The 10,083-nt window shown below is 53.7% G+C and overlaps 1 protein-coding gene and 1 pseudogene across 1 annotated transcript; both read left to right on the top strand.

Moving 5' to 3' along the window:
- Positions 1-5,269: 5,269 nt before the first annotated feature.
- Positions 5,270-7,205, top strand: LOC127314159 (uncharacterized acetyltransferase At3g50280-like; annotated as a pseudogene).
- An 853-nt stretch (positions 7,206-8,058) lies between these two features.
- On the top strand, positions 8,059-10,056 carry LOC139833248 (uncharacterized). Its single transcript, XM_071823475.1, has 2 exons — positions 8,059-9,457; positions 9,694-10,056. The coding sequence occupies exons 1-2, from the start codon at positions 8,059-8,061 to the stop codon at positions 9,726-9,728; spliced, it is 1,434 nt and encodes a 477-aa protein (XP_071679576.1). The 3' UTR covers positions 9,729-10,056.
- The last annotated feature ends 27 nt before the right edge of the window (positions 10,057-10,083 follow it).

The following is a 10,083-nucleotide window of genomic DNA, read 5'->3' as shown; positions in this document are numbered from 1 at the left end:
AGTAGGAGATGAAGGCCACGTGAAGGTTGTTGGTGAAAGAGTGTAGTGCGGCGCCACACCAGGGATTCCCGCGCCAACGTGGAACCTGCACAACACAATCAAAATACTTTGCCCAACTTAACAGTGAGGTTGTCAATCTCACCGGCTTGCTGTAAACAAAGGATTAATCGTATGGTGTGGAAAATGGTGTTTGTTTGCAAAGAACAATAGAGAACAATGATTGCAGTAGATTGTATTCAGATGTAAAAGAATGGACCGGGGTCCACAGTTCACTAGTGGTGTCTCTCCAATAAGAAATAGCATGTTGGGTGAACAAATTACAGTTGGGCAATTGACAAATAGAGAGGGCATAATAATGCACATACATATCATGATGACTAATATGAGATTCACTTAGGGCATTACGACAAATTACATACACCGCTATCCAGCATGCATCTATGCCTAAAAAGTCCACCTTCGGGTTAGCATCCGCACCCCTTCCAGTATTAAGTTGCAAACAACAGACAATTGCATTAAGTATGGTGCGTAATGTAATCAACACAAATATCCTTAGACAAAGCATCTATGTTTTATCCCTAGTGGCAACAGCACATCCACAACCTTAGAACTTTCTGTCAGTGTCCCAGATTCAATGGAGGCATGAACCCACTATCGAGCATAAATACTCCCTCTTGGAGTTACAAGTATCAACTTGGCCAGAGCCTCTACTAGCAACGGAGAGCATGCAAGATCATAAACAACACATATATGATAGATTGATAATCAACTTGACATAGTATTCCATATTCATCGGATCCCAACAAACACAACATGTACCATGACAAATAGATGATCTTGATCATGATAGGCAGCTCACAAGATCTAACATGATAGCACAAGAGGAGAAGACAACCATCTAGCTACTGCTATGGACCCATAGTCCAAGGATGAACTACTCACACATCAGTCCGGAGGCGATCATGGTGATGTAGAGTCCTCCGGGTGATGATTCCCCTCTCCGGCAGGGTGCCGGAGGCGATCTCCTGAATCCTCCGAGATGGGATTGGCGGCGGCGGCGTCTCTGGAACTTTTCTCGTATCGTGGCTCTCGGTAATAGGATTTTCGCGACAGAGAGTATAAGTAGGCGGAAGGGCAGAGTCGGAGGAGGCACGGGGGCCCCACACCATAGGGCGGCGCGGCCCCCCCTTGGCCGCGCGGCCCTGTGGTGTCGGCGCCCCGTGGCCCCACTTCGTATCCTCTTCGGTCTTCTGGAAGCTCCGTGGAAAAATAAGACCCTGGGCTTTCGTTTCGTCCAATTCCGAGAATATTTCCTGTGTAGGATTTCTGAAACCAAAAACAGCAGAAAACAGGAACTGGCGCTTCGGCATCTTCTTAATAGGTTAGTGCCGGAAAATGCGTATAAATGATATAAAGTGTATATAAAACATGTGAGTATTGTCATAAAACTAGCATGGAACATAAGAAATTATAGATACGTTTGAGACGTATCAAAGTACAAGAAGAAGGAAGCCGCGGAAGAAAAAAAAAGATGAGCTGATTGATATGTTGCAAACATATCTATAATATTTGATGCTCCATGCTTTTTTTACACCAATTTATATATGTTTTGAGTACACATCGTTGCACTTTTATGCATTTTTCGGCACTAACATATTAACAAGATGCCACAATGCCAGTTCATGTACAACTTTTCTGAAATACAAAACAGCAGAAAACAGGGAGTTGCAACTAAGAGAGAAATGCTCTCAAATCTGTGTTAACCCTAATTTATATTTTTGTCCCAACTGCAAGGGGGGTTGTAACTAAACTTTATTGTTCACATGGAACTGAAAGAGAAGTGGTCTGAAATTAGTGATAACCCCAAAAAATTACTTTTAGCTCAGTTGCAAGTGGGATCACAACTGACTTTTGTTGTCCAGTTGCAACTAGAGTTGCAACTAAGAGAGAAATGCTCCAAAATCCATGTTGACTTCGAATTTCTATTTTTTTTACAGCAGCAAAGCGGGGTCGTAACTGACCTTTGTTTCCTAGTTGCAAGTAGAGTTGTAACTGAGAGAGAAATGCTCTGGAATCGAAGCTAACCTCGAATTCCTTTTTTTGGTCCCAGTTGCAAGTGGAGTTGTAATTGAGATTTTTCAATTGTAACTAGAGTTGTAACTGAGATTTTTTCTAGTCGCAATTGAGGTTCTAACTTGGATTTTTTTGTCACAAATGTTGCGACTATTTTATTTTCTGGTTATATGTGAGATTACAACTGTAATTTTCTCAGTTACAAATTAAGTTGGAGCTGAGAATTTCTTTTAAATACGGGATTGAAGGTTTCTGGATGTTCTTCCTCGAAAGAACCAACAAGACTATCATCACCAGCTGTATTTTCTAGTTTGGGAGACTGGGAGTGCTCTTTCTTGGCAGCGAACGCACGAAATCTGCGATGCCAACACTAGTTAGGTTTCGCTATTTTGCAGTGTTTTAATTTGTGTCAACCATGGTTCAAACTACATGTTAGTTTGTGGAAACCATGCTCCAAACTATGTCTTAATTTGTGTAAACCATGTTCCGAATTATGTATTAGTTTGTGGAATGTTTCTTCTCTCTATGGAAATGAAAATGCAAAAAAACAAAAAAAAAACTAATGTTTAAAAAAGTTTGGAAGCGGCGTTTGAAGGACGCGGCTAGCGAGCGACGTTCCCCAAATACGGCACGAACAAAACATGTCCGCCAAACGCTCGATCCGGTGCGGTTTAGGAACGTTTTGGGATGCAGCTGGAGATGCTCTAAGCCGTCTCCCCGACGAGGCCCCCAGGACACCTTTTTTCCATCCAGATGGACAAAAACGGACTAGTCGCGCCCCCGGTTCCTCGTTTTCGTCCGGATTAGGTCTTTCATCCGTCCGAAGAGCCCAGGCCATCCCCGGGTTCCCGAGGCCCGATCGGGGACTCCGGACGAAACAAAAATGCGCGAAACGTCGAGCGGGCCCGCGTTGTCGGCGAAAGAACTGGTTGTTCCCTCCATTGATTTCATTTTCCCTCCATTTTCCCCGCATAGAACCATTTTCCCCGCCGAATTTCGGAGGATCTACCGCCATTCTCCCCAACAGTTCCAGCTCCTCCTCTTCCTTTCCACCACCATGCCGCCGAAGAAGCTCGCCGCCGATGGCGCGCAAAACGCGAGGAAGCCACGGGCGCCAAAACAGAGGTCGACGGGCATGTCAAACGCGGAGTGGGCGGCGGATTTGGAGCGCCGGCGGAACAAAACTCGCGGCAGGGCGGATAGGGAGAAGAAGTGCCACGCGAAGAGGGTGGCGGCGGCGACGGAGGAACATGCGAGGCTGATCTCCATCAACTTTGGCCAGTCGCGCGTCGGCCAATTCCCCGGGCCATGGCCGACCCAAGATATGACCGACTGTCCTTCCTTCTCGTCGGTGTCGCTAGCGACGGCCATGTTCCACGACACCTACGTCGCCGGTATGGCCGGGTTTACGCCGTCGCCGCCGGCGTACGACGGTGCGACGTACGAGGGCATCTCGCCTGCCCTGCGATGTGGGCCGCTCTACTTCTCAAACCCCGGGATGCAGCCGCCGAATGAGCCTGTGATGCACGAGATGATCACGGCGGGCTCTATGGCCGCCGCGTCGAGCCCGAGTTTCTTCACCCAAGAGGAGGCAACGGCGACGGATGCCGTCGCATCGCGGGGAGGCGTCAACCTCGACCACGGTCACCCCGATGAGATCGACGGTACCCAAGACGTCGACGAAGAAGACGACTACGTCGACGTCGACGTAGAGGAAGCGCCTGAACCCACGCATGCGCCGTCCAAGGGGAAGAAGAAAAGGAAAAAGAACTCGCCGCCGGCCAAGCCTCGGATCAAATGGACGGGCGAAGAAGAGGAGTGCCTCGCCGAATCTTGGAAGACTGTGTCTATGAACGACATCACCGGTGCCAATCAGAACTACGACTCGTACTGGCAGCGGATCAAGGTGGTGTTCGACGAGCGCAAACTCGTCGATCCATACTTTAACAAGACGGTGATGGAGCACGGCGACAAGGCAATGGGCACCCATTGGGGGATCATTCAGGCGGCGTGCAACAAGTGGCACGGCATACATGAGAAGATCGACAAACATGTTGTGAGCGGCGAGGACTTTGAAGCAAAGGTATGCTTGTCGTGGCTCCTCCGTCGAATGTATATCATCGTGGCTCACGGAAATCTTGAAATCGCCGGCTTGTTTGTGCAGATGCGGCGGGCGCTCGACATGTACGCGGACGACTGCAACGGCCAGATGCTCAAGTACCTCAACGTGTTCGCCCGCATCGCGGAGTGCGACAAGTGGAAGGCGGTGCGCAAGAATCTTGCCAATAACAAGGGCGAGCAGTACAACCCCGACGATCCAGCACCTGCCGCGTCGGCAGGCCATCCCGAGCTCGGCCAAAAGAAGTTGAAAGAGCAGAAGAAGGCTGGCCATCCAACCGACAGGTTGTAGGCTTCCTTCGACAAGTGCTGGGCCGACGCGAGGGCGCACGCCGCCGGGAGGGACGACAAGCACGACGTGCGGTGGAAGGCGATGCTCGCCAACCAGGGCGTTCGGATTGCCTTGCTCAAGCAAACCTCCGCGGCGAAGAAGAGGAACACCGACCTGGCATTCCTGATCGGCGGCAACGACGCCAACATGGACGACGAGACCAGGGTTTGGTACGACACCCATCGCCAAGAAATCCTCCGGCCGCCATCGGCTCCTTCGTCCTCCGCTTCGACCTCAACTCCCGCCGCTGCGACAACTGTAGATGTCGATGCTTCGCCGCCGCCCAATGCCGCGCCAGACGCCGATGCTTCATCGCCCGAAGCCGCGCCAGACGCCAATGCTCATGGCGGGACCGCCGATGAGCATGCAATCGTCTAGTTTCGATCGCTGGAATGTGGCTGATCCGATCGCCGGACTTTGGGGATTCTTTTGTGTAGCGGGAAGACGATATTTTGAATCTATCATCGCGGATGGGCGAATACCAGCGGTGCGACTGGAAAAATGTTGCTCCCCATGCCTTTTTTACATCCAATCCAGCATTTTTTACATTTGGATTTTCGCCGGGAGAGCTCGAACGGCTGAAGATGCACGGGAGGTGATAAACCGGAGCCGTCGCTCCGACATCCATGCCGGCCCCTGACAGCACACCGCCTAGCCAAAGATGAATAACTCACTGCCACCAATCACCAACGCACCCCACTGGTCCCTCTGACCAGCCTGCAGTAGAGTCGGAGACAGAAAAATTGATGTCGATGTGGAAAACAGGTGTATGAAAATTATTGGGTGAGCCTGAGATCTAAAATGCAGAAGTTTTAGGAGGTTTTAAGAGGTTTAAGCAACAAAAAAAGACATAAAGAAGGGGTCACAGAAAATCAGCACGCAGCATCGGCAGCTCGCACGCAGCCATCAAACCGACCGTGACCCATGAGCCATGAGGCCATGACTAGTCGACCACTCCGCCCTGACAGAGTAAACTGAAGCAATAGCGATGGGCGACGTAAGGATCGTGTCCCGGCGCATGATCCGGCCAGAGCCGGAACCAACAACCTCGCCGCCGGAGACCATCCACCTGACGCCATGGGACCTGCGGATGATCACCGTGGATCACATCCAGAAGGGAGTTCTCCTGCCAAAGCCTGGCACCGCCGCCGTCGAACACCTTGCGTCATCTTTCGCGCGTGCTCTGGGACGCTTCTACCCCTTCGCCGGCCGCCTCGTTGCAACGCAAGGACGCAACGACGGCGACGGAGGATCACCTAACAGCCTGGTCGTCTCGCTGCGCTGCAGCGGCGAGGGCGCCGAGTTCGTGCACGCCGTGGCACCCGGCGTCACCGTCGCGGACGTCACCGCCGCGATCTGCGTTCCGCGGGTGGTCTGGTCCTTCTTCCCGCTCGACGGGATGCTCGGCGTGGACGCCATCGCCGACTCTCGCCCGGTCATGGCCGCTCAGGTCACCGAGCTCGCCGACGGCATGTTCGTCGCCCTGTCGCTAAACCACGGAGTCGCCGACGGGACAGCCTTCTGGCGCTTCTTCAACACCTGGTCGGAGATCAGCCGCCTCAGCATCGACAGCGGCGGTGGCTGCGAGGTCTCCGCGCCTTTGCCGGTGCACCGGAGGTGGTTCCTCGACGGCTGCCCCGTTCCAATCCCCCTGCCCTTCGGCAACGTGGAGGAAATCGCCGGCCAGCGCATAGGTTCGTACCCGCCGGTGCAGGAGTGCTTCCTCCGTTTCTCGGCCGACAGCGTGAAGAAGCTCAAGGCGAAGGCGAACGCCGAGATGTCCGGCACCGCCACCGCCACAATCTCCTCGCTGCAGGCCCTGCTGGCGCACCTGTGGCTCGCGGTGTGCCGGGCTCGGAGGCTTGCACCGGATCAGGAGACGCTGTACACTCTCCTCGTCGGATGCCGGGGCCGTGTGGATGGCGTTCCAACGGCTTACTTGGGCAACGCGGTGGCGCATGCCGCTGCGCGGTCCCCCGCCGGCGAGATCCTCGACGGAGGGCTGGGCAGGGCGGCTTGGCTCCTGAACAGAGCAGTCGCATCGTTCGACGAGAGGGGCGCGAGGGAGAAGCTCGCGTCCTGGCCCGGAGAGCCCAGCTTCCCAAGCATGGCGGCGTTCTCGGCTACCGCTCATACGAGCTTGCTGACGGGGAGCTCGCCGCGGTTCGACGTGTACGGGAACGACTTCGGGTGAGGCCGGCCGGTGACCGTCCGGAGCGGCGCCGGGAACAAGCTGGATGGAAAGGTGACCGTGTACGAGGGCGAAGACGGCGCGGGAAGCATGGCGCTGGAGGTCTGCCTCGCCCCGGAGGCGCTCGCCAGGCTCGTCGCCGATGACGAGTTCATGGCCGCGGTTGGCGCGACTCATTGTGATTTCAAAGCAGAGTATACACTATACAGTAACAAGTTATCTTCTGCTTTCGTGTGATCTATGCCGCTGGCAGAAGCTAAGCTGAACTTACGCTACAGAATACTTTGATACCGCTGTGACCGCAAGACATATCGTCATCGGTGTGCATTCAGAATTTCCCAGCATTTATTCTAAGTTGCTTGTAAGTTTGGTGACTCCAAACGCCTTTTTTTTTTTGAGAGAACACGTGGATTTTATTGATCACATAACCATAATGTCATTATAAACTAGATGAAACCCCGCGCGTTGCAGCGGGAATTCATAGAATAACTATCGCGTGAGTAAGCCCGGTCCAACAAATTGTTGTGAGAGAATGCACCTCAAGTTGCATTCAGTACATAGTAGACCGCTTATAAACACTGATTTGCAATGCTACGATATTCTTTAGCTCGCATAAAGTGCCATGCAGTTTGTTTTTTTGAAGGCAAACCAAATGGCAGCAGGCACTCCGAAATATAAACTATCTAACTTTAATAAGATCTATGTTGATCTTCAGTCGAGAGAAGTGACTCAGCAATAGTGTAGTAGAAGGTGAATAGATAAACATGAGAACATATGATCATCCTAGGTATACACTTGTATGGATCAGGACTATGTTCCAAATGTCCTACTCGTACATGTCATACGTGATTTTTGAAGAGAAAATCATGTGAAGAATTATTAGGAACTTATTCTGTAGCACTTGCCCTCGATGTATGCCAACACATGTACTATCCATTCCCCAGTCACCACACATTGATTTTTGCTAAGAAGATTGGCATTAATCTCCGGTGTGGGTGCAGTTGATACTATACATGTTGTTGCAGACTTGCTAGGAGATAAAACTCTTAGACAAAAAGATTGATCTGGTAAAGTACCTGATCTTTTTCTCATGTAGCAAGCAAGAATATAGTGTCCAAGGTACTCTGAGAGAATGGACGGATCGAGTTGTAACTTGTGTTGAACCATAGTGTCCGTGCGTGTGCTAACTGTATTTAGTCAAAGGCACCGCACGTCCCTTCCCCACGTTCTCTCACACGAGCTCACGTTCTGCACTAACTGAAACTGCATCGTGTGTACTCTTGTACGGGCATATATACCCCTGTTGATATCAATACAAAGTGTGTTGAATCCCATCCCTGCTTACATGGTATCAGAGGAGGATCTGCTCAACCCCTTCTCGCAGCCCCTCTCTCACGCTTCCACATCTTCCTTCGACAATCCCATGGTGACGCCGGCGGACTCCCCCGACAGCACGCCGCCCGGTTCTCCGCGGCCTACTGTCGTCCGCGCCCTCAACACCGCGCCACCTCCTTCCTCCATTCCAGCCTCCGTGATCCAGACGGTTGCCATCCGATCGCATGTGCCCATCACACTTGATCTGGCCGCCGGCAACTACGCGCAGTGGCGGCGCTTCCTCCTCACCGTCATCGGCAAGTTCGGCCTCGTCGACCACATCGACCCCACCGCCGCTCGCCGGGACGACGACCCGGAGTGGGTCATGATCGACCACGCCGTCACCCACTGGCTCTACATCACCATGTCGCCCGAGCTGCTCGACGTCGTCATGCAGCCTGAGGACACTGCGGTTGCCGTGTGGACGGCCATCATGGGCATCTTCCGCGACAACCAACTGTCGCGCGCGGTGTACGTCGACGCCGAGTACCACGCCGTCGTTCAGGGGGACATGACCATCATGCAGTACTGCACCCGCCTCAAGTCCTTCGCCGACCAGCTCCGCGACCTCGGCCAGCCTGTGACGGATACGCAGCAGGTCTTCAACCTGTTGCGCGGCCTCAACCCACGGTACCACGCTGCCATTCCTCACATCACTTCACGCGTGCCCCTGCCCTCCTTCCTCCAGGTCCGCTCGTTTCTCATGCTCGAGGAGCACCGTGCGGAGCAGTCCGCCCGTCAGCAGGCCACTGTGCATGCCCTGTACGCTGGGCGCGCGCAAACTGCTCTTCCCCCAACGCCCGCCGCGCCCCCCGCTCCAGCGCCTGCTCCTGTCTCCTACGGCGCACCACCGAGTCAAGGCGCCAACGGCTCCAACCGCAACCGCAACCGGGGCAAGGGCAAGGGCAAGGTCACGGACGGCGCGTCGTCATCCACTGCCGCGCCCGCGTCTCGTCCACCTGCATACCCTGCTCCGGCGCCCGGCGCCAACTCCTGGACCGGCCTCGTGCAGGCCTGGCCTGTCGCATGGCGTGCGCCTGGAGCTGGCGTGCTCGGCCCACGCCCTGGCGCTCCGCATCATCAGGCGTACATGGCTGCACCGCAGTACATGGCTGCGCCTCAGTATACGACTGCACCGCCGGCCGCGTCGTACGGCTACAACCCTGCACCTGGTCACGGCGCGCCTCTCTTCCAGGGGCTTGGCACGCCTGGCGCAGGCTCGTCCTCCACTCCACCGCAGCAGCCATGGGACATGAGCGCGCTCCAGGCCGCTCTGCACGCTTCCGCGGCCCCGCCGTCATCATCGTCCAGCAGTCCGTCTGACATGTTCCTCGACACCGGCGCGTCTGCACACATGTTCTCCAACCCCGGTAATCTCCACTCCTTGCGTCCTTCTCATTCTTCTTCTCAAATTGTTGTCGGCAACGGTGGCCTTCTGCCCATTACACACCTTGGCACTGGTTCCTTAATCACCACCTCCTCACCGCTCCAACTCCGCAATGTTCTTCTTTCTCCCTCCCTCATAAAGAACCTTCTTTCTGTTAGACAACTAACTCGTGACAATCCAGTTACTGTTGAGTTTGACGCTTTCGGATTTTCTGTGAAGGACCTCCGAACCAAGGTGGTGATCCTGCGCTGTGATTCTGACGGCGATCTGTACCCCGTGTCGTCAGGCTCTCCGCACATGTCGCGTCGTCCTTTCGCCGGCGTTGCTTCCGTCGACCTGTGGCACCAGCGACTTGGTCATGCCGGCGTCGCTGCACTCCGTAGCTTGTCCAATAGCTTTGCTTTTGAATGTACAAAATTCAGTTCCCATTCCCGTCATGCTTGTAGAACAGGCAAAAATGTTCGTCTGCCTTTCGAGTCGTCGTCTAGCTGTAGCTACTTTCCCTTTCAGCTTTTGCATCTTGATGTTTGGACATCCCCAGTTGTAAGCGTCTCAGGTTATGCATATTATTTAGTCATTCTCGACGATTACTCTCACTATGCCTGGACA

Source organism: Lolium perenne, chromosome 7, assembly GCF_019359855.2.
Source record: "Lolium perenne isolate Kyuss_39 chromosome 7, Kyuss_2.0, whole genome shotgun sequence".
In the NCBI taxonomy this organism is placed as follows: domain Eukaryota; kingdom Viridiplantae; phylum Streptophyta; class Magnoliopsida; order Poales; family Poaceae; genus Lolium; species Lolium perenne.
The sequence above is the reverse complement of the archived record's forward strand: the minus strand, read 5'-3'. Positions and strand labels throughout refer to the sequence as shown.

Coding starts and splice junctions, on each gene's coding strand:
- LOC139833248 (XM_071823475.1), top strand. CDS start 8,059: ATGGTATCAGAGGAGGATCTGCTCAACCCCTTCTCGCAGCCCCTCTCT. Junction 9,458..9,693: donor ACACATGTTCTCCAACCCCG/GTAATCTCCACT, acceptor TTTTCTGTGAAG/GACCTCCGAACCAAGGTGGT.